The sequence below is a fragment of the Peromyscus maniculatus genome, chromosome 14 (genome assembly GCF_049852395.1).
Source record: "Peromyscus maniculatus bairdii isolate BWxNUB_F1_BW_parent chromosome 14, HU_Pman_BW_mat_3.1, whole genome shotgun sequence".
In the NCBI taxonomy this organism is placed as follows: Eukaryota; Metazoa; Chordata; class Mammalia; order Rodentia; family Cricetidae; genus Peromyscus; species Peromyscus maniculatus.
In genome coordinates, this window is record NC_134865.1 from 85,218,991 (window position 1) to 85,245,937 (window position 26,947).

The 26,947-nt window shown below is 49.8% G+C and overlaps 1 protein-coding gene across 2 annotated transcripts in view; it reads right to left on the reverse strand.

Annotated features, from left to right (window-relative positions):
* Positions 1–251: 251 nt before the first annotated feature.
* The window catches only part of Brf1 (BRF1 general transcription factor IIIB subunit), a 51,364-nt gene continuing 24,668 nt past the window's right edge, over positions 252–26,947 (reverse strand). The window contains exons 6-18 of one of the 2 annotated variants that reach the window (XM_006988013.4): positions 20,591–20,740; positions 19,420–19,513; positions 16,561–16,687; positions 15,910–15,949; positions 15,733–15,825; positions 11,785–12,048; positions 10,058–10,119; positions 9,365–9,446; positions 9,231–9,286; positions 8,208–8,464; positions 4,013–4,064; positions 3,337–3,508; positions 252–2,778 (exon numbers count right to left, since the gene is read on the reverse strand). In XM_006988013.4, the coding sequence (XP_006988075.1) occupies positions 2,741–2,778; positions 3,337–3,508; positions 4,013–4,064; positions 8,208–8,464; positions 9,231–9,286; positions 9,365–9,446; positions 10,058–10,119; positions 11,785–12,048; positions 15,733–15,825; positions 15,910–15,949; positions 16,561–16,687; positions 19,420–19,513; positions 20,591–20,740 (1,487 nt within the window). In that variant the 3' untranslated portion in view covers positions 252–2,740. The remainder of the gene's footprint in view (positions 2,779–3,336; positions 3,509–4,012; positions 4,065–8,207; positions 8,465–9,230; positions 9,287–9,364; positions 9,447–10,057; positions 10,120–11,784; positions 12,049–15,732; positions 15,826–15,909; positions 15,950–16,560; positions 16,688–19,419; positions 19,514–20,590; positions 20,741–26,947) is intronic. The other variant, XM_042261261.2, reaches the window with a different exon arrangement.

A 26,947-nucleotide genomic window follows, 5' to 3' on the forward strand; every position in this document is an offset into this window, starting at 1 on the left:
TGTAAGCAGTAGCTGGAATTAGGTTTAGGGTGGTTTCTTTTTGTTGTTGGCGGTAGGTTTTTGGTTTTTTTGTTTTTGTTTGTTTTTGTGGGGTTTTTTGTTTGTTTTTTTGAGACAGGGTTTCTTTATGTAGTCCTGGCTGTCCTGGAACTTGCTCTGTAGACCACGCTGGCCTCAAACTTACGGAGATCCATCTGCCTCTGCCTCCCAAATGCTGGAATTAATAGGTCTCAGCAGTAAGGAGCCGGACACAGGGGGTGCACATCTTTAATCCAGGCACTTGCAAGGCAAATACCAAGGACATGACCAAAGGAGGTACATGGTCAGAGCTCATTCTCTACCTTCTAACTAGGTATAAAAGGAGTGTCCCACCCCCACAGGGCTTATTTCACTCCTGCTCCGGTAGGTATACAGTTAGGTAAAGCAGCTGGACAGGAACCTGGGGTCCAGGGTAGGCTGCACATGGTTCTCACTGGGCCCAATGGCTCAGGACAGAAGAGCCACAAGTGGGAACAGTCCCTCACTTTCTTGTACTGCTATGACCTCTCGTTCTGTGGCCCAGCTCCTGTAAGCAGCCCCGGTTACGTCTAGAGACAGGCGCCCACACTAAGCTCAGATGTGCAGGCTACTGGGAACCTTTGCTGACTGCTACTGTCCTGCCCCGGTGATCACTGGGTGATCACCGGGGCTGAAGATGGTGGTGACCACTAAGTACTAGGTACCTCAGTTCAGGTGGCTGGCAAGAACCCTGGACAGTGCAGACTACAGTAGCTTCCCCTGCACTTCCCTCACCCTAGCAGAAAGGCAGTAGGAGAGGGTAGAGGAGGCAGAGAGAGAGTACAATTTCCTTCTTCTCAGCACTCCAGTGTGTACACAAGACAGGGTCCCAGTCTAGAATGCAGGATCCAATGGACCCCCTCTTCCCTCTTTGAAGGTCCAGTATGGTGAGGCCTGGTTCTGCCCCAGGAGGCTGCCTAAGGCACTGCTCTGCATTCTGGGAAGATCTGAGGCAGGGGGATCATGCTGTGGTAACCTCAGTCAGAAAAGAGCACCTAGAAATAAACCAACCGTATGCAGAACAGGGTCACACAGACCCAATGCCTCCTTAGCCTCACATGAGTGCTGGTGGCGGCTCACATACAAAGCGGTGCCCTCAGCTCAGAGGTACCCTTGCCCACTCCACGGCTGCCCCCTACTGGGACCTTACTCCTCAGCACCTGGGCCTCTCAACCATTTCAGGATCCGCCCACTATGCTACTCACCCACCTTGCAGGGACAGCAGATACGGCCCCTTCCCTCTGCCCTGACTTTCTTCAACCCTCTCCTCACAAGACCATTTCAGCCCGACTGGCTCTTGCTCATTTTTAGCATTGACAACACCCCCTTCCTGCTTTCTCATGACAGACAAGGCAGAGCTGGGGAGCAGGGCTCAGCTTCTGTTCAGGATACTTGTTTCTGTTCCTGCAGCTCTTACCTCCACCCCTCAGCCCGGTACTCTCTCCATGCCATAGGCAAGTCCTGTCACATATAAGCATACAAACATCCTAAAAATACTCTGGACCAGTGTCATGGCTGCCTACCATGATTGTGACCTCACTCTTGTGAAGCTGGCCCCACCCTAGGATGGACCCTTGATTATGGTTCCACACTCCCGTACACAATCTAAAAGCATTTTGCAATCCTCTCATCCAAATCACTCCGTATCTGTCCCACCTATCTACTTCCATCTGCAGTCTGCCCCCCCCCACCTCAGTCATCTCAGGCCTGGCCCCCCACCTCTTGATTCGAAACAGAGTCAAATATTCTGCCTCAGCCCAGGTAGTGAAGACTCACATCCAGGGCTGCGTCCAGGAAAGGAAGGCCCGAGTTAAGTGCACTGAGGATAGTCCTGGGCCTTCTCGTGAGGAAACAGCTTGCAGGCTTTCTTGACAGAGGGCTCCGTTCCAGGTGACAGGGCAGGGCCATAACCCAGAACTCCACAGGGGTCGTCTGGACATTAGCAGGAAGCTGCATGCAGATGCATGTGGTCTGCTGGTCTCCGCTTTCTGAGCGCTGCTGATGAACTGGACTAATCTGCTACTGGGCAGCCTCAAGGGCTCCTGGGAGCACAACTCATGAGTCCTAAGCAAGAGGCTGAGGCCTATAATGCTCCTGGTGGTTCAGACGGTGAACAGACATTAGAGGTGGTAGAGAGCTCGTGTCCACCTCAGCAGGGAGCTGGGGCTGCAGTTAAAGGCAGGTGCTCCAGACTACAGCTGCTAAGCACAGAGCAGTAACTGCCACGTCTTCTGCCCAACCCTACCCTTCCAGGGTGTGAAGGGTGGGCAGAGAACACTGGCAGCAGGCTAAGGCCAAGGTTCTACTTCATGAGTGAAGGAAGCCCCTTAGTGCTGCCATCTCCCTATGACAGGAGCTCACAGAGCCTGCCTGAGGATTTCTGGTCAATCAATGACTACAAGGCTATGCCATGGAGTGGGATCCTGACCTAGCTACTCCCTGACCATGTTTCATTACACATAAACACACAGCTGGCTTCCTTTGCTGGGCAAAAATATTCTGTACATTGCTCAAAACATGATTCCCAACAGTAGGTATGATGTGGCCATGGTGTGGCCATGGGAAGAGTGCTTCAAATCTAGTGGGGCAGTGCTTGACTGGTTGAGTCCCAGAAACCATGCCTGTGAGCCCCATAAAACACTTGGAGTCTAGCACCAGGATGCTGCCTGGCCTTGAGGTCCACTCAGTAGCCATCATCCTCGTCACCATCACAGCCGTAATCTGCAAAGCACAGAGGACAGTTGCTGAAGTCTAGGCAGCCCTCTGGTGCCAGAGCGAGCCACGGTCACATCCCCAGCTCCCAACACCAACCCCACTGCCTCATCTCACAGGCCACACCACCTGAAAGACCACCATTTCACCCTATTCCCAGAAGTCTTTGGGGCTGGTAGACTGGTCATGCGCCCTGTATGGAGGCTTTGGCGCCTTCCTGGGCTCTGTAAACAGTATGGCCAACCCAGACATTTCTCTACTCGTTCAACAGCCCGCCTTCTGACTCCCCACAAGCCCAGAACCTTGACCTTCATGGTAGATGACTCACCTTCCCTGTGGAGCTGGCCTCCTAGCCTTTGCCTAGCTCCTTTTAGCATACTCAGGAGCCTCAAAATCAACATGGCCGATTTTAAGTGTCCTAGTTCCCTTCTTTGTAGAGAGAATTTTAGTTTGTAGCCAATAGGCTCATATTTGGAAATTACTTGGGTGGATGGCTTTGTCTTTATTTCTCTGGATGCTCCCTCAAAGTTCCTGTACTGTGCCCATAACCACGTGGGCCATACCTACCATTGCCACCCATCATCTGCAGAGCACTGACGCAAGGCTCTCCATCCTCTTCTTCGGCGTCCTCCTCGTCTGCATCCTCCTCAGGATGGTACGACACAGGGCCGCTCTCCACCAAGACCGCTGATGGCTTGATGGGCTCAGCGCCCAGGGCAGGGGGACTTAAGAGCAAGGCCTGGAAAGAGAGAGCCTGTCTCTGAGATAAAAGCAGAGTGTGTGCTACCCTCCTGCTGACTGTGGGACCCTCAAGTTCTCTCTTCAGAGCTCCCACCCTACATGTGAGCTGGTCAGTGGATTAGCCTGCCCCCTAGCATCCACTATCTCCTTCCGGTTTCCTGGGGCTATGAAGTCCCAGCCCTCCTTTCTTCCAAAGCTGTTATCACCTGAGGGAGGGAGGGAGGAAGGGAGGGAGGGCCCTGTGGTATGCAATCTAGCCTCTGCCTACACTAGACCACAGTGGTGGACAGTTTACCCTCAGCCGCACGCCAGCAGCACATAACTTGCCCTTACCACCTGCCTGCTCCACTTCTGTGACCCAGGCACCCTCACACCCTGAGCTTCAGGATTCTCAGCAGGAGCCAGGCCAACACTTGAGCAGCAACCAACTGGGCCTCTCCCTGCCAAGCCTGATGGCAACTTGTGCTCCTGAGCCCTGCCCTGGTTGTACAGGACAACATACCTCTCCCACAGCTGCCTTCTTAGCTGGCTGTGTAGACACCAGAGGCCTCAACCTGAAAGAAAGCATAGAAGCAACCTCAGTTCAGGCTGGTGTAGGAGGGAAAGGGAGAGGGGGGCAGGGGGAGGGAGAGAGAGAGTGTGTGTGAGCGAGTGTGTGAGTGTGTGTGAGTGTGTGTGAGTGTGAGTGTGTGTGAGTATGTGAGTATGTGTGTGTGTGTGTGTGTGCGTGTGTGTGCGTGTGTGTGTGCGTGTGAGTGTGTGTGTGTGTGTGTGCATGCGCGCGCGCGCGTGTACCACACAGAGAATGAGGCTCTGTCCAGGCAGGCAGGCTCACAGTCTGTCGTCTCAGGTCACACCTGCCTGCTGACCATCACTTACTAGCAGGACTGAGGCCCTCGCTCGACCAGGCAGATGCCCGGCCTCATGGCAGGTCCAGCACACTCTGGGGCCCACCCTTGCCACTCCACAGGGAGACCTCCCCAGAGACACAGAACCCTCACCACCTCTGCTAGTGTCGCCACCAGTCTTACCCCAGTCTCTCTTCCTACCCTTGGCCTCCTTCTGACCTTAGATCTCACCTATTCCTCAGTTTTACTACCTGAAATACCACTGCTGCTGTGTCCATCCTGATTTGACCCGCTGTCTGGCATTAATCAATGCCTGCCATCATTCTGTCATAGATAGGAGATATATAAACACAATATAAACATGTAAGATACAGCTGGGTGGTGGTGGCACATGCCTTTAATCCCAGCACTCCAAGAGTTTGAGGTCAGACTGATCTACAGAGTGAATTCCAGGACAGCCAGGGTTACACAGAGAAACCCTGTCCAAAACCCCACCCCACAAAATGCAAGATCCATCAGGTGCCTCCCCTTTTGGCCATGTAGTGGGCACCCCAAAGTCAAGGTGATGGACTGTCTTTCCACCCCCTCTGAACAGGTATGTGAGGTCCTGGGCAGTGACCATGTGCAAGATTCTATGACCCCTCTCCCTGGTCAATCTGCAGCCAGGGAAAGTGAGGAAGAGGGATAGACAGTTATGAAGAGGAGAAAGAGGTGGGCAGACCCACATCTGGCCACCTGCCTCCACCTGGGCTGCCTTAGACCTCCCTAGGACTTCCAAACACAAAGGTACCTTTGGCATCATGTCCACAAGAAACAGAAAGGAAAATGGGTCACCCATTCCAGAGCAGACAGGCCACACAGATCAGTGTAAGTGGACTCTGGGCATGGGGAGGGTCAAGACTCTTTTCTTCTAGGGCACAACTATGTAGGTAGGTGAAGGCTTGAATCATGCTCTGCACTGGGCCCTCTGAGGCCCAGCCTTGCCCAGCTGTGACATACTGGATATTCTGATGATACTGAAAAGATAATCTCGTAGCAGGCAGATGGCACAGAACACCTTAGCGAGGGAGCTGAAGCCTTTTTACAGGTGTTCATGACCTTCTTAGGACCCATGCAGACCCAAGAGCAGTTGGCCAAGGCTCACAGAAGAATCTGTAAATGCCTAGAGAATAGGTTCAGCATGGCATTACTCAGATCACAGCTTCAGTGATAATCCCTATCAACCACAGGCCTAGGGAACCACACTGCTGTTAATCTCTCAGCCTTGACCATAAATGCTACATTTTCATAAACACCCCATGACTGAGGACTCTGGCCAGGACACTTTCTGTAGGACAGCCACAGAGCAAGTGAGGGCTGCACGTGGGATCTGGGCACTGCCTCTACTGAGCTGAAGCCTGCTTGAGTCTGACCTGGGAAACCTGTGTAAGTCTGGAGCACTGGATCCATTAGGGTAACACCTTCCCAGAGGTAGATGCTGAGTGCTACACCAACCTCACCTGCTAGACTGCTCCTACAGCCCGGTGGTCTTTTTCCTTTCCCTGATGGAACTATCTGAACTGGCTGTGCTGAGTAAGGCAGACATGAGTGCAGCGGTGGGTATAGGCAGGGGGCATCCCAGCCTTGAGACCTTCATAACCCCTCAGGATATCAGATATTCACAAACTCTGACTCTAGCAGGCTTCCCCTGGCCACATGGCCACAAAGGAAGCTTGAATCCCTGTACTAGAACAAGACTCTCCCAGCACTGACAGGAGCAGCCTAGCTGAGCTTCAACTTGGACCTGTGAGTGCTCAGAGCCATCAGACTCGGCACCCATTCCTAGCTACAGCTGGACAGACAAGGATGGTGATCTGGCCACAATAAGCAGAACCGAGAATGCCTCCTGGTGGCTGAGGCTGGGGCTGGGCGGTTAGGGAAGGCCGAGTCCTGGTCCCTGCCCCATCTGACCTACATGTGCAAGGAGAGCTGCAGTGGGAACTCAGCCCACAGCTCTCTACTCAGTCATCTCAAAGAGGGGCTGAGAAAACCCAGCTCCCTTCTGAGGAAGCTCCTACCCGAAGCAGCCGTGCTGACTCAGCGCTCAGTACAGCAGCACTGATGGGGGCGGGGGGGACAGCCAACCTGAGGCACCAAGGGGTCAAGGGAAGACCTCGAGGCAGCAGGGGACCCCAACAGGTTCTGGGAACATAACGAATGGAGAGAAATTAAGTACCTGCCCACACACAGAAGCAGCTGGAAGGAATCACAGGAAGATCCTGTAGAGGGCGCCGCATCAGGGCCTAGGAACTCCAGACCCTATGACAACTGTGCCACCAACTGGGGCAGGGGGACTGGGACCACACAAGGCGGTGAGAGTGGCAGTGGGAAGAGGCCTAGCCTAGACATCTCATTCTCAGTTCATGAAAAAAATAACGGGCCATGTACAAAAATGTTCTCAAGAATCTGGCCCAGCAAACACTACCAGGCTGTACAAAGTAGAGCAACCATCAGCTTGGAGACAGGAGACTTGGAACACCTGAGCCAACTGTAGGAAGGGCTTCCTTCAGACAGACCCTGTCTACAGCATCCACCCAGAAGCCTGAGTGTGGCTTTCGCCTTACTCTTTTTGCTAAAGTAAGTTCCAGCTGGATCAGACTTAGGATACAAAAAATGAAAACACCAAGATATTAAAGCCTGGAGTGATGGTGCACTGGAGAGAGGAGAGAGGGGAGAGAGGGGAGAGAGGAGAGAGAGGGGAGAGAGAGAGAGGAGAGAGAGAGGGGAGAGAGAGAGGGGAGAGAGGAGAGAGAGGAGAGAGAGGAGAGAGAGGAGAGAGAGGAGAGAGAGGGGAGAGAGAGAGAGAGAGAGAGAGAGAGAGAGAGAGAGAGAGAGAGAGAGAGAGAGAGAGAGAGAGAGAGAGAGAGAGAGAGGCTGAGGCTGTATCGTGCTTGTATGGGTACCTGTGGAGGCCAGAAGAGAACACAGATCCCCTGGAGTTCCAGGAGCTGCCTGACATGTGGGCTGGGAACTGAACTCGGGTATCTCTTAACCACTGAGCTACCTTTTCAGCTAGTTTTGTATTATTTGGGGGACTAGATCTCACTATGTAGCCATGGCTGGCCTTGAATTCACCATCCCCCTGCCTCACCCTCCTGAGACTACAGCAGCTTTCTGTTCTTAAGAAAACAACAGCCCACCAACAGCAGAAGGGAAGCAACACCACAGAGGTGCACAAAGGATGTCACTAGATACATGGACGCACTCCTGGCTTCCCCTTAGACAGCTATGGCTAATTCAAACATGGACACTGAGCAGGCAGCACCTCACAGGAGTCTCAGGGCAGGTGGATGGTAGCCACACTGGGTGTCCAGCCTATCTCCAGAGTCAAGGGAATCAGCTCACTTGGGACCTCATCAGGAAAGCTGCAAGCTACCACCCTAGAGTAAGTCATTGCACAGGAGGCCCACATGCACCTGACCACCCTCAAATACCCCCTTGTCAAGCTGAAGAGCAACATGGACCCACCATGCTGAGGCTGGCCTGCTCTGGCCCTTGAGTGGTTTCCTATTCACTCAGGAGTGCAGAAGGGTGTGGGTGTGGCGGGGCTGAAGAGCCCGTTCGCACTAAGTGCTCAACTGCTCTCTGGGGACGGAGTAGGGCCTGCTGCCGCCAGAAGCCTCTCGACTCTGGGACCCAGAAGTGTGTGTGTGTGTGTGTGTGTGTGTGTGTGTGTGTGTGTGTAGAGGGGGGTCAGGACACATCCACATTTGGAGATGGGCTTGTCAGCATTCAGCATACAGTGTGGCTCCTGAAGCTGTGGCTGCAAACAACAGTCAGCCCCCAGGCCAAGGGGCAGGACAATGATACCTCTTGCCCACGCTTGTCCCCGGGTCAGCACTATTCCTGCCAGAGGCTCTTTTCCTCCGTGACAGCTTCTTGGTGCTGGCACGCTCTGGGGGCTGCGAGTCCTCCCTGGGTGGGCTGCCCCCACCCTTGCTGTTCAGGTCCCGCAGCACACTGTAGTTGATCTTGCTGGAGATTTTCTTCTGTTCCAGCATCTTCTCGATCGCCTCCCCAGCTGTGCTGGCCAATATGGGCTCCCGGCGTTTGCAAGACTTCTTGGGCTGAATGAAACACACACACACACAAACTCCTTCTGTCACGTGCTAGCTTCACACCTACCGTCTACTCCTGAACCACAGCTGTGGCCCATCTGGAGAGGCACAGTAAGTTGGCTTGACTTGTATCTACCTTGGCAGCTCCCAGCCCTGGCACTGGCTACCTCAGTTCCTGCACACCAACCCTTCCTAGCAAAGCCTTTGTGTACAGAAAAGGAAAGTGCCTCCCAGAGCACGGAACATGATGCGGGGTGGCATGGAGTCTTGGGACCTCCTTTCCTGCCCAAGTCTCTAGCCCTCCTTTGAGGCAGGTACTACTCATTCTCTGAGCTTCCACCCTGGACCGAGTTTTGCCAGCATCACATCTTCTCACTTGGCTCCTAAAAGGTTCAGCTCCTTCCACTTGGAGACCGAAGGCCCAGAGGGAGCAGCTGAGCCGAGTTACCAAGACTGCTTGCCTGCTATCAAAGAATACAGGCACCAAGACAGGGTGTCTTGTGTCCTCAACAAGGGCCTGAAGCCCAAGAACCTCTGAGTCCAGCCCCACATCTCAATTTGGTCTCCCTAAGCAGCTGTGCTGGATCTCGCACTACAAAGCTGCATGGAACAACCATCTGTAAAGGAACACAACAACCTGCAGCCAGGGGTGGGGGTCCTATGGCTCCCACTGCCTGTCCCAGCCATGCGCCTATGGACACAGGGCAGAGGTGTTCCCAAATGGTTTCCTATCAGCCAACACTAAGGCTGAGTTAGGCTGTCAAGAGGCACCCACCTTGTGCTCCTTATAGATGCCAAGCTCCTTCTCCTTTGCTATTCTTGCTTCTTTCTCTGTAAGGTGAACAAAACAGCTGGCCTCAGCCAGGGGCATATCCTGGGTCCTGGGCAGATGCATAGATGGGTACTCACCCCTCTGTTCCCGCAGGTACTCAGCATTCTCCCGCATCCACAACTCAGCTTTTACCCGAGCTTCTGCCTCGTTCAGGATGTACTGTGGAAAGCACAATGAAGTGGCTTCAGATCTTTGAGGTTCAGCTCTGAGGTATGCTAAGATGTCTCAGCAACTAGCTTCCTATTTATATGCTTAAATTGCTAAAAGAAAGGATGTGGGAAGCCCCCTCCAGCACAGAAGCCGTCAGTCCTCTGTCCTCCTCCGCCAACTTTATCCTGCAGCGTGAGCCAGTATTCACAGTTCCTAAGCCTTGTGAGGCAGATCACTAACACACATAGCCAAGTGTTAGTGTATAGTCTGGGGCCCCTGGTATGGGGGGATTAGAGATGCACAATATATTTGTGAGGGCCAAGGCCAGGTGCAGAGCTCAGGGCCTTCCCAACAAGGTCCTGGTAGGGTAGTTTGGGGTTTCAGAGGAAGGGCACAGGACAACCAAGGATGCTTTGGAATGGAGCTTGGAGGAGGGAGTCCAGGGGCATGTTTGGACCACAGGCACTACAACTTGAGACCCACCCCTGGCACCTGTGAGGGAATAGCTGAGAAAGCCACAATGCACAGAGAGGCTAAAGGTGAGTGACGGGCCCTGAAGCTAGTTCAACCCCACTTTAGCCTCCCAACCACCACTATGGACAAGGGGAGTCAGGACTTACTCTGTCAATCTCAAGGTCATCGATGCCACTGAGGTCCAGCTCCCCGTCCTCTGAAGTGTCTTCTAGAGAGAAGAGCCCCATCAGTGTCACAGAGGCTGCCCTAGCAGATACTGCTCACCATGGGGATGCTTGGTGCTTGGGACTCAGGGCTGGGGCAAAGAGGCTGCAAGAGCCTCCTTTGAGAGAATGTCACCTTAACACTTGCCCATCAAGAAAGAAAAGAGGCCCAGTGTCCTCAACAAGAAACTCAAGCTCAGGTCAAGGACTGGGTACAGACAGAGCTGCTAGAAGGCCTGGTCTGGGCCTGCTGCTTTCCTATTCCAGGCTAAAGCACTGGTGTCCTACCACCCCTGGGGGCTCTCAAGTCTGCTCCACCTCCCTTGCTTTCTGCTCTGGGCTCCCTATGATCGGGTTGACAAGTCCCTTTGTATTGCTCTGAATTACCTGCTCCCTCAAAGCAGATATTCAACTGTCCACTATATATTGGCATTTTGCCTCCTCAACTGAGAGGTGTACCCCTCATACGGGCCCCATTTCTCAGTCGTTCCACCCATTTGAGAGGCCACACCCTCTAAGCAAAGGTCAACTCTTCACCTGATCAGGAGGGCAGAGCCAGATTACAGGGACAGGACCTGTTACCCTTCCAGACCACCAGTGTCCCTCAGTCCTTCTTCATTTATTAGAATTTATTTTGTGTGTATGGATTTTTTGCCTACACGCATGTCTGTGCACCACATGTGTGCAGATCCCCCTGGGACTAGAGCCACCACGTGGGTACTGGGAATCAAACCCCAGTCCTTTGAAAGGGCAAGTCAGTACTCTTAACCTCAGAGTCATTACTCCAGCCCCCCTCCCAAGGTTTTAAAGGCCAAGGGAAAGAAGCGGCAGGGGTCTGGCACTGTTGGATGGCAGGGGCGATTGTTGGCTAGTGTGTCTCCTCTGTCCATGCTCGAGCTCAGCAGTGACACTGACAGCAAAGAAGCACCTTAACCTAGGCTCTCCCACTCCAGCAACGGCCTGGTCCCCTCACCTGCATGACTCAGGGCTATGCCAGACCCTTCCTTAGTCATCTGGTAGCCACCGAAACTCAGGGCCCATGCCATAAGCTAGCCAGCCAAAGCAGCTGGACTAGAGGAAGCCTACGATGGTAACAAGGCCAGCTGGCATCTCAGCATGTTGGCACATACCCAGCTCTTTACCCTGTGTGATGGTTACTTTTAGATGTCAACTTGTCACAATTCAGAATCCCCCAGGAAGAGAATCTCAATTGAATAAACATCTTTATCTGGTTTGCCTGTAGGCATGTCTGTGAGGTCTGTCCTGATTGTTAATTGACATAGAAAGACCCAGCTCACTGTGGTGGCACCATTCCCTAGGCAGGGAGTCCTAAACTAGATAAGACAGGAGAAAGCTAGATAGGAGCAAGCGAGCAATGATGTTTGTTTCCTTTTTGCTATTGACTATGGATCTGATGTGATTAGTTGTTTGAGTTCCTGCCTTGACCTCCCTGAAATGATGGACTATAACCTGGAATTGTAAGCAAAAGCTGTCCCCACAGTTGCTTTGACAGGTTGTTTATCACAGCAAGATAAGGAAACTAGAGCACCCAGGACCACTGACTATTGTGCAAGGGCCCAGCAGAGCCTCACCCAAGCCCATGGTGTTTCTGGTCTAATCCACAGCACAGACCTTCAGATTATAAACCTCCCCCGTCCCAGGGCACTCACTGGGATCCCCACTTGGGGAGGAGATACACTCTCGGATGGAATCGGAGATGCCCAGGCTGGCTGCTGTGGGCAAGGGCCCAAGGAGGGACTCCAGGGCCAGGGGCCTGCTGCCCCCATCAGGGCCTTCTGCTGCTTCTGAGCCGCCATCATCCCCCAGGAGCTCTCGGTAAAAGTCCTTGTTCATGTGGCTGGCAGCAGCCTCCAGCTCCTCATCCTCCGTGTCCTCCTCACAAAACGGGCTGGATGTGGCGTCCTCACCGGAGCCTAGGGACACACGATTCGCACACCACCTGTCAACCAGGCAGAAAGCCAGAGAGAGCCCACTTTTGTAACAGAAACATTTTTTGCAAAGCTGCAAAATAACCAAGAACACAAAAACTACCAAAAAGCATGCCTTTTTCTGCAGCAGAGAAAGCACAGTCCTGCCAGCAAACGGTGTTGGTTGCCCACGTGCAAGAATGGCCTGGTTTAGCCGGGCGGTGGTGGCGCACGCCTTTAATCCCAGCACTCGGGAGGCAGAGCCAGGCGGATCTCTGTGAGTTCGAGGCCAGCCTGGGCTACCAAGTGAGTTCCAGGAAAGGCGCAAAGCTACACAGAGAAACCCTGTCTCGAAAAACCAAAAAAAAAAAAAAAAAAAAAAGAATGGCCTGGTTTAGTCCTCATGCTCTGTGCAAAAGCTGGCTTAAATGTGGTATCTGAGAGCGTAAGAACATTCAGGAAAGATCAATAAAGTTTGTGATCTAGAGTTAGGCAAAAATACCTTCAACAACACTAAAGCAGAACCCATGAAACATAGATAAATAGATTTTGAAATAATTATGATTAAAAAAAGAAAGAATTATGTTTGTTCTGTGAAAGACACTGTCAAGACAAAGATGAGCCATAGCTTTTTTAGAACCTGTCTGAAAGGACAGTCTAGGACATGTAGAGAGCACCTACCTATGCTCAGACAACACAGAACCCAAATAAAAGAGGGACCAAAAGACAGACCTGCCAGACCAGCACAGAGAATACACGAGGGCAGACAGCTAGACAGGGCACGGTCTCTGAGCCCTGAGAGACACGCCAGCTGGACCAAGTCAGAGCATGAGCACGTCTTCTACAGTCTCAGAACACCACACACTGGTGACCTCCTCAGAGAGGATGGAGAGAAGACGGAGTGCTGGTCATGCATGCGGACAGTGGGAGAGCAGTGGGGGCTGCTGCGCACTCTTTGCCACCTCCACCAGACCAGCAACTCCACTCTGCCCACCAGAGACTGCACAGCTTTCTCTGGAACTAACTCAAATGCACACACAGGACTGAGGAGCACTTTACCACACTGACGGACGAACGGACGGACGGCAGCTCCACAGTAAAATGGACCATGCTACCAATGGGCAACATAAAAATAACGCCGAGGAAAGACAAGGGTACACACTCTGTCTAGAAAAGACCACTAATTCAGTGACAGAAAGCAGCCAGTGGCAACCTGGAGTAGGGAGGGGTGGGGTGCCATTACAAAGGACAGGAAGACAGTGGCAGCGACAGGTCTATAACCACAGTGACTATGGTGCTGGCCTCACCTTACATCACACATGTCCACAGGCAAAGCTCAAAAGCCAAAGGCACTTTAGAACCAAATACAGCCTGTAGCCTGTGCATTATACCTTCTGATATCTGATCTGCAAGACACACCTCTGCCCCCAGCCTGTGTAATCTGACCCAGAATACCCTGCCTGTGGCTAGTTGCTTTCTGCTGTGCTCCAAAGCCAGGATGTGTGAAAGAGGAACAGATAAAGTTCAAGAGAAATGAATAAAAAATTACAGAAAGGACATTAGAACAGACAGCTAAACCAAGAAAACTCTATCAAAAAGGCTTATTGAGTAGATCAGCTTACTTCAAACCTCTAAGGGAAAAGGATGCTCCAGATTGAATCAAGCCACTAAGCATGGTCTCTGTGTTGGAGAAGTTCTCAAGGGAGACATGAAGTGAAGGAGGAGGACACGCAGAGACTTAGTGACACCTGGGCCTCACATGTGCCCAAGGGTCAGGCCTCTAGGCTTGAGGGTGGCTTCTGTGGTAGAAGATAAGCCTTGGGAATCATACTAAGTCAGCGCCCATCTCTGTATATGAGGGAGCCACTGGGGAAATCAAAGTAAGGGAAGACCAGATCTCTGAAGGAGAGCCACCAGTGGCAGGTTCTCGCAATCTATTAACAGTGAAAGTGGGACATGTCGTCTGTGCCCATGACATAAGGTGCCTCTCTGCAGTGTCTAGGCTACTTCGTGCCCAAGTACCAAGGAGGAACATATCAGCAATATTTCCTGATTACTGCACAATTCAAGCAGCAGTTAGTAACTATATCAGAACACACCTTACCCCCAGAATTTCCATAGCTCCCTCACATGTGGAAGGGGAAATATCTTGAGACTAAGAAACTGCAAACATGACAATTCTCACAGGAAGTTCAGTGCCCCAAATGTACACAGTCAGCAGACTCAGAACAGAGAAGTCAGGCAGGTGACCTGGAAGGTGGAGTAAAATTAGAAGGAAGGATGAAGCCAGGCAGAAGTAACTGACCTGGTAAACAGAAGGCAGCAGACTATGTACATGCAAAGGACAGCTAGAAAATAAGACTGTAAGTTAAGAAAAGATCACACACACACACACACACACACACACACACACACACACACACACACACACACACACAAATCAAAAGTAGCAAACTCAACTCTGCAAACAGACAGAACCAAAGCCTTGGATGGGCGTGAGTAGGGCAGGCATTAGGGAGAACCCAGTAGTGTGACTGTCAGGACACTGGATCACATTCACCCATTGCAGGAACTCCTGTGGTCTCCACAGATACTGTCATCCTCTGAAACTCTCATTTGCACGGAGATAAGAAAACTCTTGACAGCAATGGGCAGGCATTTACTCGCCATGACAGATAAGGAACAACTTGCTCAGTGCATGCGCACTAGTCCATGGGAGCTGGAGTGAGGATATACTGCCGTCACCAAGATCAGCAAGATGCTGCAGGGCCAGGCAGACTCAAGAAAGAAATTAAGAGCCGGTAGAGAACAATAGTAGATGACGAAGTGTAGATGACAGAATCAAGTACTTGGAAAACCCAATGACAAAATGACTGAAAACTAATGAGTGACAAGAGTTCACACTGCACAGGAGTAGCCAGCACACGAAAGTCAATGCTATTGTCAAGCTGCAAGCTGCCATGTGGACCAAAGGAGGAAAGACATTGCTTACCCCAGCCGCACAGAGGGCAGCAGTGTGGTGCTGGCACAGGAGCAAAGCCCAGACAGAGAGGAAGTTAGAGCAGGACAGAAGGACAGAAAGCTCAGTGGCTTTCCCCACGCTGACAAGTGAGGCAGACTGGGTTGAGAAGGGGTGGGTAAGGTGATCCTAATGTGGACATGGGACATAAGCAAGTGTCTGCAAACACTGAGGGGAGCCCAAAGGACACTCACACTTGCCTGGCATAGCACAGGATGCTAGCACAGTGCCCGTGTGATGGGCAGAGAGCACAGACGAGCAACCAGAGGGATGCCCAGAGTGGCTTCCCCAGACCATGTGCCAAGGAAGGAAGCCGACACTTACGCTTTCATTCTGCACAGCCTGGAAGAGAGCTGTCTAGCAATACAAATGGTGATAGCAGCTCTGAAAAGCCTACATCTTGATGTGTGGCTCAACAGGGGCAGACAGCACAAGGGCATCCCTGCAGTCACGGCCTTGCGGCCAGCTGGAATGGCCAGCAGGGCTCCCAGTGCAGCACATGCAGGGCTGTGCACAAGTGGACAGAGGTCCTGGCAATAACTGGATATGCGTGTAGTGCTCCAGTGCAGGGGATGACAGGCAGACTGGGGTGGGGTCAAGGACCATTGAGTGGGGGAGGTCAGGGTGCTGGCCTAGCGCCTTCAAGGCCTTTAATGGCAGAGAGGACTCACCATCCTTTGACAAGTTGGCAAGAGCCCCTTTTGCCTTTGGCCGGCTGTTTTCTAGCTCAATTTCAATGGCATCCTGGTAACTGGATATTTCACCTAAAGTAACAAGTTAAAAGCAAAAAGTAAGCATGTTGATTTTGTACCAAAAAGGAAGCACGTGTGTGAGAACTGGTTAGTTACCTTCAACTTCTTCTAGCTTTTTTGACAGGACCTGTTCCAGCTGAAAGACAAAGGAGCCTTTGGTAAGGAGTCAAATGCTCAATGCCTCCCTATTGACAAGGCTGTGGGATGGTCAGAATGGAGCGTAGGCCTAGCCCTCTCCTTCCAACCATGCATGCAGCCCTGGACAGAGCAGCCTTTCTAAATACCTAAAGACTTAGAACCTCAACATCCCACCCAAGCCAACTTGACTGCGAAGGGTCAGGTCTGTCCCATGTGCAGAATACACCCCGATAGTCCCCAAAACTCAGCTGCAACCTAGCTCTGGTCCTCTGGCCTCCCCTGCTGACTACCGTCCTAGTGTGAGCGTAGTCACCAGCTCAGGGAGAATGAGAGGAAGTCTGGCTGCAGTGGCGGCTGCCTCAGATGACAAGGAATAAACCAGAAACAAAGCTTGGCTGTGGGGATGGGCTCAATGGGCCAGGGACAGAAAGCTCACCGCGAGCCCCAATGTGGACAGTGCTTGGAGGTTCCATATAAGGCACACCCCTAAGACTCATTCTCAAGGACCAAAGAAGACCAAGTGAGCAGCCCGGAGAGTTCAACAGATGTGAGGATGTTAGAGCAAATGTTCCTAGAAAACTAGAGTGCTAATGGGAGGTATGGAGCCACCTGCTTCATGCGCAGCTTCCTCTGTCCAGCTGTGTATGAGGGAGGGTCACACTCCTCTTCCAGGTCAATCTTCATAAACTCATCAATGGTGAGCTGACTGGTTGGAGTGTCTTCAAATTCTGTGAGCCTAATACAAAAGAGCAGAAAAAAGCCCACGGACCTCACTACTTGCATGTGCCTGCCTCTGGGCCCTGGTGGAATCCCGGGAGACCCTGCAAGGTAGGAGACCTACCTCTACCCACCCAACAACCTGAGCAGGGCACTTCTGTGACAGCCAACACAATTTATCCAGCAACTCTGCTGCATTTTCTTAAACTAAAAAATTTAGTTCATTTATGCAGGGAGGGTGCTCATGCATACAAGCATGCATTCATGCCACAGCACACAAGGAGAGGTCGCAGGACAACTTGTAGGCTCACTTCTCTCATTCTACCATATAATAGAACTTAGGCTGTCAGCCTTGGCAGCAGAGGCAAGTTCCTTGACCTGCTAAGCCATCTTGATGGACTGACCTTGAACTCTCTCCATCCTCAGGCCTCACCTCCACAAGCACTGTGATTATGATCACATTCTGTTGGCTAACATTTGTTTGCTTGGTTTTTTTGTTTTTTGTTTTTTAAAGTAGTCTCATGTAGCTCAGGCTGGCTCTGATGGTGCTATGTAGAGGATGACTTGAACTCTTGATCTTTCTGCCTTGAGGTACCTAGAGCTGGAGTTACAGAAGTGCTTGGCTACATTTTTTTAAAAATTTAATTTTATTATTTATTTATTTTTTGAGACAGGGTTTTTATTTCTGTGTAGCCTTGGCTGTCCTGGAACTCCCTCTGTAGACCAGGCTGGCCTCAAACTCAGAGATACACCTGCCTCTGCCTCCTAAGTGCTGGGATTAAGGGCCAGCTTACAATTTTTTAAATTTTTTTTTTTTTTTTTTTTTTTTTTTTTCGAGACAGGGTTTCTCTGTGCAGCTTTGCACCCTTTCTGGATCTTGCTCCATAGACCAGGCTGGCCTCGAACTCACAAAGATCTGCCTGCCTCTGCCTCCCGAGTGCCGGGATTAAAGGCGTGCGCCACCACCACTCGGCTATTTTTTTAACATAATTTTTTTAATTGATTCTTTGAAAGTTTCACATCATGCATCACAATCCCACTCATTTCCCTGTCCCTCCATATCTGTCCCTTACCGCCCCCCCCCCAGCATCCACTTCAAAAGAAAATAAAAAATATTAATTAAAACCAAACAAAGACAAACAAACAAACAACCCCCCCCCATCACTCCTCCATCTTTCCCAACTCTCCAACACCTCTTCATTGGTCTTCGTGACACCGGGAGCTGTGGTGTGTCACACAGTGTACCCTTTTGTCCCCTTGTCTTTTCTTGCAAATGTTCATTACAGTGCGTTGTCGGTCTGGTTCAAGGCCTCTGGCCTCTGGTACACTATCAACACTGGACTCTCACCGAAATTCCTCTCTGATATCCTGTTGTTGCCCTGAGTCATGGAGGTCCTGCAACTATGGTTCCACGGGACCAGTCCCTTCACGAATTCTGGCAGGTCACAGATGGGGTAGATGTTGGGGTGGGCTCACTCAAAGCCCTGCATGTGGGTCTGGTTGGTAGCTGATATGATCAGTCCAGGCTGCTGGGCCCAGCCCCCCTTAGGGGAGGGGCAAAGTCAGCTCTTCTATGCCTATGCCATCAGGGCCAGCCCTCCTCCCTTAACTGTGGTGAGGGGTGGGGCCATCTTTCCTGAGTGTGGGACCAGCTCTCCCGTGAGGGGTGGGACAGCTCCTCTGCTGCAGTGGCCAGGGGCAGGGCCAACTCTCTTTAATAAAATAGTAAAATAAAAATTTAAGCTTAACAAGGTGGATCAGTAAATAAGGTGTTAGCTGCCAAGTCTGACAACCTGAGTTTGAGCCCTGGCACCCCCAGAGTAGAAGGAGAAACAATTCTGGTAGTTTGTCTCCTGACCTCCGCATGCATACCGACACACACACACTACATTTTTAAAAAGTATTAATTAAAAAAAAAAAAAAGAGGCTGGGCTTGGCGGCACAAGCCTTTAATCCCAGCACTGGGGAGGCTGAGGCATGAGGATCTCTGTGAGTTCCAGGCAGGCCAGGACTACATAAACAAACCCTATCTCAGAAGGGGGTGGGGGAACGGGAAAAAAAGAGGGCTTTGTGAGACTGGCTCAGCATATAGAAGTCCTTGCGGCCAAGCCTGATGACCTGAGTTCGATCCCTGGGACCCACACAGTGGGAGGAGAGAGGTGACCTCCCCCGCACCGTCCTCTGACCTCACCACTGTGTACAGTGACCTATGTGTACATGCACGTGCATACAGACACACATCAATAAACGTAATAACAATTTTTGAAAAAGTAACTTTAAAGGTATTAGAGGCAAAGTACTAAAATGATTTTCTAATTTGCTTCTAGAAGGTACTATAGTATATACCCTCAGTAGAAATGGTCAGCAAGTGTTGAAACCATGGCAGGTTTCCCAGCAATTCCTTGGCATGTTCATCTTGCCCAGGTTACCCAGATGAGCTGGGCACAGTCGTGGCCCACAACAGACATGATGAGGTTTAACTAACTCTAGCAAGAAGTCACTTGGCTCTCAAAGCCCATAATGGAACAAACCAAATGGGATGAAGAGGCCTCTGATGCTGTTCCAAAGCAGCTTTTCTGCCTGCTTCCAATCTGTGGGATGAGGAGCCTCTATAAATTACAATCTACTAATCTCAGGAGACATTAGGGTGGGAAGCCAGGCACTTCCAAAGGGCAGAGCAGCCCAGGGCAGTAGCAGCTCCAATATATAGATGGGCCCAGTAGCCATCGCACTGTGAACTAGAATGCTTACCTCTTCCGTAGTGTGGACTCACACACTTTGACCACACTGATGACTTCTTTGACAGTTCTCCGGAAATCATGCATTCTGGCTGCAACCAAAAGTGCTAGGAAAGAAATAAGATCATCAGGAAACTCACACAGAAATGACTCTCGCTAGTGACCAGCTGAACAACTCTGAGTGGGATATGTCTGCTGTGGCTTCCACAAGGTAACAGGGTGTTTGCTTTTCTAAACAGACCTATAATGCACACAGTCTATGGCAATGATAGTCCCATTCTTATTTTGGGTTGAAGCTGTGCTACATTCTACTTTTAAACATAAGGAAAACAGAAAATCGAGAATTTCTTATAACCCCTCAAAGCATGTAAACTAGCTCTGAGGTGATGCATGTTATGATGGGAGCAGAGGATTCTGAGAATGTAGTAAAGCTGGAAGAGGCTCGGGCACAAGCCTAAAGATACCATCTGACAAGTGTGAATTATGGTCACAGTAAGACGGGGCCCTGGAATCTGCAGTGTAAACGTGGAAATCAGGTTTCAGATACAAGCAGAGTCTTAGGCAGCATCACCCTACTGGGTGCAGAAGTGGTACCTGACATTGCAGAGAGGTAGGAAGATGGATGTTACAGAAGGAACAGGCCCCTGCTGGCCTGGAGCTCTTCCTGAACTTCCTAGACTCTTGGTCTAGGCCAGTCAGCCCCTGAAGGTCCTTACAGGTGCAACCAGAACAACTGTGCTGCTGGGCTAGCAAGGACTCAGTGTCTCAGATGAGAGGCCATATCACTAATCATGCTGAGAGCGGCAACAATTTGCAATGTTAGACAACCTAGAGTGGAACTAGGGCCACCAATTGTCATTTCATCCTCTGAAGTCCTGTCTCTCATCTCAGAACCTGCAGTGGTCAACTGGAGAGCGAGTGCCAGAGTCCTTAAGGAGTAAGAACCATGAAGGTCAGGTTGGTCCTGGGTTCAGGACACAGCTCTCATGGAAGGTGGACTCTGGAACTATAACCAATAACTCATGGGCTTGACTGCTGAAGGCTCAGACAGACGGCTAGGGTTCCACTTACCTACTATGCATGGGACCCTACATTTGACTGCTAGTACCCTCCCACACACATGGATTTGCTACCCAAGTGCTAGACTGAGCTGCTATCCTGGGGGCATATGGCCCAAACTGTACCTGCTCCACAGAGGCCAGAAGGGCGCCGGCCTGTATGCATCCAATCCCTCTTCATTCTCTGCAGAAGCCTCAGGGCTGTCATGGATACCTCATGGTTCTTCTCCCCAAATTCCAGCAGATGAGCAAAGCGTGGAATGTATAAGCATGGGTCTGCACAGTAGACATAATACCTTAGTGTATATGCATATATGTACACATAGCACTAAGCAATACCCTGCGATTAGGAGACTCTACACACGTCTTCATGTACGCAGGCTCTCTGACATCCCCTCCTCTGAAGCACAGCCTCTTTGACCCTTAGCTGTGTGTTTACTGCACCCAGAGGAGAACTGCTGTCTTCACAGGGTGCGATTCTGGGCATGTATGGCAATAGGGTATTGGCGGGGCCACAACGTCCACCTTCTCTCAGAGGGTGATGAGACGTCAAAGAGTTGGACAGGTGTGGGCTCTTCACACACACCACCCTTTGAATTTCCTGGGTGTCAGCTCAGCATGCTGCAAAATGAGCACAGTGGGCACACAGGTGCACACATGTTCACAGCTGCTTCTCCTCCTCCTCCTCCTCAGTGCCTGGTACTCTGCTGGGTCCTCAAGTTTCAATCAAAAATTTATGGAGCCCATGAATGGGGCCAGCAAGAACAACCAAGTCACTTCATGGATTCAGTTCATTATTACCATGACACCAGTGCAAAGGCACTACCTGGGGACGGAGGAGATCTTGGGCCGGGTACAGAAGAGCCACTTATGTTCAAGGCTGAGGAACAGGTAGCTTAGAGAACACTAGTAGCTAATAATAGAGGAAGACCAGGGTGGCTCCTCAAGAGTCTTGGAGAAACTGGGAGGGAGAGAACCAGTCAGTTCACCTCATCTTCCAGATAAGCAGGGAGGGCTGAGAAGGGAAAGGCATCAACTGCTGACTGACACCTAGCCCATCCTCCTGGGCAAACTGACCTTTACCAAGTGACTCCATGAGACTATACATGCAAAGATCCAGTCCAGCTCACACAAAGACTCAGGGAAGAAAGCTGAGTCCACTGGCTTCTACCTGTAACCTGAGCTACTTGGGTGATGGATGGGGAGGACACTTAGATTTGAGAATTTGAGGCCACCCTCAACAACACAGAGAGACCCCATCTCTTGAAAAGGAAAGAAAGGCTGGAGAGATGGCTCAGAGGTTAAGAGCACTGGCTGATCTTCCAGAGGGCCAGGGTTCAATTCCCAGCATCCACATGGCGGCTCACAACTGTCTGTAATTTCTGTTCCAGGAGATCTGACACCCCCACACAGACATCAATGTACCTAAAATACAAATAAATTATTTAAAAAAAAAAAAAAAAAGAGCCGGGCGGTGGTGGCGCACGCCTTTAATCCCAGCACTTGGGAGGCAGAGCCAGGCAAATCTCTGTGAGTTCGAGGCCAGCCTGGGCTACCAAGTGAGTTCCAGGAAAGGCGCAAAGCTACATAGAGAAACCCTGTCTCAAAAAACAAAACCAAAAAAAAAAAAAAAAAAAAGGAAAGAAAAACAACAGAAGGACGTAGGGAGGGTTTAAGAGGGCAGTGAAAATGGAGGCCCAGAAGCAGCCCGGAACCCAGAGGGACTAGAGAGATCCAAGCCACATTCCACAGTAAACTCCTGGCTACATCGGGTACCAGTGCCCCCAGGTTATGCTCAATTGGTGAGAATCCTAGCAGCCATCTTTATTAAAAGTTCAGCAGCCTTGGGCCCCCAAAGTTTTGTTGTTGTGCTTTTTTGTTTTTTTGAGACAGGGTTTCTCTGTATAACCCTGGCTGTTCTGAAACTCATTCTGTAGACTAGGGTAGCCTTGAACTCAGAGATTGGCTTGCCTCTGCCTTCCAAGTGCTGGGATTAAAAGCATGCACAGGCTACAAAAGAAAAATTTTAAGTTATATATAACATATATAAATATATATCTAATAATTGTTATGTTCCAAGCCTTGAGAATATGGCAGTGAACAGACTTGATTTTTAAAAAATGTCCTCAGGCCAGGAATGGTGGTGTGTGTCTTTAATCCCAGCACCCAGAAAGCAGAGGCAGGTGGATTTCTATGAGTTTCAGGTCAACCTGATCTACAGAGTAAGACTTTGTCTCAACACCCCTGACCCCCACCCCTCCACATGCCTTCCCTAAATAAAAAGGATAGTGTGGGGCCGGGCGGTGGTGGCGCACGCCTTTAATCCCAGCACTCGGGAAGCAGAGTCAGGCGGATCTCTGTGAGTTCGAGGCCAGCCTGGGCTACCAAGTGAGTTCCAGAACAGGTGTAAAGCTACACAGAGAAACCCTGTCTCGAAAAACCAAAAATAAATAAATAAATAAATAAATAAATAAAGATAGTGTGTGTGGCAACAAATGCCTATAATCCAAGCTGCTACAGAAGCCTCAGTACAAAGATAGAGAGTTGAAGCCTGCCTGGGAAACATGACAAGACCTTGTCTCTAAATAAACAAACAGTTAAAAAAAAAAAAAAAAAAAAAGGATGAAGAAAAAGTCTAGGCTGTCTGACTTCAGTTCCCTGAATGAAGTGCAGACCTATGGGTAACAGGCAAGCAGTGAACAGGGAAAAGTAACTCCAAAGATATAGTAGAGTCTATGCGTACATGGGGGTCAGAGTTAGAGTCATACAAAGCAAGAAGTACTAGAAATAGAAATTTCCAAACCACAAGGATGGGAACTTTTTGACAAAGTTCTCTCAAATCTGAGGTCAATCAGGAAAAAAAATTAAGGTGGGATTCATATCACTAGATTGCATTTACTAAATAGACTTTAATTCTCTGCCTCACAAAGCAACCCTTTTGCAGACTCTGTGGAGTAGTTATGAAAATGGCATGTGCATTAAAGAACAAAGAAACTAGGACAGGCCTGATGGGGCACTCGGGAGGCAGAGGCAGATGGATCTCTGTGAGTTCGAGGCCAGCCTGGTCTACATAGTCAGTTCCAGGACAGCCAGGGCTGTATAGCTGAGACTTTGTCTTAAGAAACAAACAGATGAATGAATAAAATGATACAAGGTGTAAGGACACTCTCTTCAACAAACAGACTGGGGAAACAAGATTGCTGTCACATGTAGAACTACGACCAAGCAGACCAGAGATGTACAGATTTCCAAAAAGAAAACATGGGGAACACTATGACACTGTTCTTAACAATGATTCAATAAAAGCAAAAATAGACAGACCTCAGACTGCAAAGTTTCTATATAGCAAAGGAGTCTATACACAGATAAGGCAGCTACAAAAATGGGAGAAAACATCTGTAAACCACTAGATCAGGGTTAGTAGCCATACTACCTAAAGAGCTCAATGCAGTGAAAAGGCAAACTGATCAGAAAATGGAAAAAGAAAGACACTTAAAGAACTGCTCAACACCCTTAGCCATCAGGGAAATGCAAATCAAAACAACTCTGAGATGCCATCTTACACCTGTCAGAATGGCTAAGATCAAAAACATTGATGACAGCCTACGCTGAAGAGGATGTGGAGTAAGGGGAGTACTCCTCCATTGCTGGTAGGAGTGCAAACTTGTACAACCACTTTGGAAATCAGTACGACAGTTCCTCAGAAAACTGGGAATCAAGCAACCTCATGATCCAGCAATACCATTCTTGGGCATATACCCAAAGGATGCTCAATCATACCACAAGGATACTTGCTCTACTATGTTCATAGCAGCCTTATTCATAATAGCCAGACCTAGAAACAACCTAGATGCCCTTAAACTGAAGAATGGTTAAAGAAAATGTGGTACAGGGGCTGGAGTGATGGCTCAGTGGTTAAGAGCAGTGACTGTTCTTCCAGAGGTCCTGAGTTCAATACCCAGCAACCACATGGTGGCTCACAACCATCTGTAATGAGATCTGGTGCCCTCTTCTGGCCTGCAAGTATGCATGTAGGCAGAACTCATAAATAAATCTTAAAAAAAAAAAAAAAGAAAGAAAGAAAATGTGGTACATTTACACAATGGAGTATCACTCAGCTGTAAAAAAAAAAAAAAAAAATGACATCATGAAATCTGCAGGCAAATGGACAGACTAGAAAAAAACATCCTGAGTGAGGTAACCCAGACCCAGAAAGACAAACATGGTATGTACTCACTCATAAGTAGATATCAAGCGTAAAGCAAAGGATAACTAGGCTACACATTCCACAACCCCAGAGAAGCTAGGTAACAAGGAGGACCCTAAAAGAGATAAGCATGGATCCCCCTAGGAAGGGTAAATAGATAAGATCTCCTGAGTAAATTGGGAACATGGTGGGGAAGGGGAGGAGGTAAGGGGAGGTGGCAAGAGAACATGAGGGAAAGGATGGTCGAGTTGAGGAAGGGATGGAGAGGGAGAGCAAGGAAAGAGATATCTTGACAGAGGGAGCCATTAATGGGGTTAGTGAGAAACCTGGTACTAGGGAAATTCCTAGAAACCCACAAGGATGACCCCAGCTAAGACTCCACGCAACAGTGCAGAGGGTCCCCGAACTGGCCTTTCCCTGTGATCAGATTGGTGACTACCCTAATTGTCATCATAGAACCTTCATCTACTAACTGATGGAAGCAGAGGCAGAGATCCACAGCTAAGCACTGGGTGGAGCTCCCCGAGTCCAAAGAGAGGGAGGAGGGATTGTATGAGCAAAGGGTCAAGATCATGATGGGGAAACCCACAGAGACAGCTAATCCGAACTAGTGGGAGCTCACTGACTCTGGACTGACAGTTGGGGAACCTGCATGGGACCAAACTAGGCCCTCTGAATGTGGGTGGCAGTTGTGTGACTTGGGCATTATGTGGGCAGTGGGACCAGGATTTATCCTGGATGCATAAACCGGCTTTTTGGAGCCCATTCCCTATGCAGGGATGCCTTGCTCAGCCCCATACACGGGGGAGGGGCTTAGTCCTGCCTCAACTTGATATGCCCAACTTTTGTTGACTCCCCCTGGGAGGCCTTTCCCTCTCTGAGGAGTGGATGGGGAGGGAGTGGGGGGAGGGGCAGCTGTGGTTGGTCTGTAAATGGAAAAAAAAAAAACTTTTAAATAAAAAAAGAGAGAATGAAAATGGGCAAATGACTTGAGTAGACATTTCTTCCAAGAGGATATGCAAATGACCAAAAAACAAACAAACAAACAAACAAACAAACAAACAGGGAAGAGTGCTCGGTATCAACTATCAAGATATCATCTCATACCCACTACCATGGCCTCTATTAAAACCCAGAAAATTACAACAAGCCTTGGCCAGGATGAAGAGAAAAAAGCCTGTGCACACTGTGAAAGAACAGAAAATGATAAAGCCACTAAAAAAGACCATTTCAAAGTTTCCTCATAAAAGTAAATGAAGGGGGCTGGAGAGGTAGCTCAGAGGTAAGAGCACTGGCTGCTCTTCCAGAGGTCCTGAGTTCAATTCCCAGCAACCACATGGTGGCTCACAACCATCTGTAATGAGATCTGGTGCCCTCTTCTGGCTTGCAGGCAGAACACTGTATACATAATAAACAGACAAACAAACAAACAAATAAATAAATCTTAAAAAAAAAAAGTAAATGAAGCCAGGTGGTGGTGGTGCATGCCTTTAATCTCAGCACTTGGGAGGCAGAAACCGGCAGATCTCTGAGTTCAAGGTCAGCCTGGTCTACAGAGTGAGTTCCAGGACAGCCAGGGCTACACAGAGAGACCCTGTTTCCAAAGAACAAAACAAAACAAGAAAACAAAACCAACAATAAAAACTGACAAAGTGAATGAAGGCCTGGATATGACTCTGTGGTTAAGAATGCTCATTTCTCTTGCAGAAGACCTGGTTCGGTTCCCAGTACCCACATCTCACAGTTTGCAACCATCTACATCTCCAGTTCCTACATCTCCAGTTCCTACGTCTCCAGTTCCAGGGGCTCCAACGCCCTCTTCTGCCCTTTGAAACACCAGGCACACATGTGGTGCACAGAGAACATGCGAACAAAACATCCACACATCAAATAAAATAAATTTTGTTTTGTTTTGTTTTTTTGAGACACGTTTTCTCTGTGTGGCTTTGGAGCCTGTCTTGGAAGTCGCTCTGTAGACCAGGCTGGCCTCCAGATCTGCCTGCCTCTGCCTCCCAAGTGCTGGGATTAAAGGTGTGCGCCACCACTACCTGGCAAAATAAAAATATTTTTTAAAGGTAAATGAGGAATGACTATTTGTTCCAACCATCTCAGTTCTAGGTAAAGACCCAAAGAATTACAATTAGGATCTGGAAAAGATAATTGCCCTACTATGGTAACAACAGCTGGTTTATATAACCCACTCGGGTGTTCACCCATCAGTTGGATGAACTGACAAACAAAATGCAGCACAGTAGAATACTCAACTTATAAAGGAA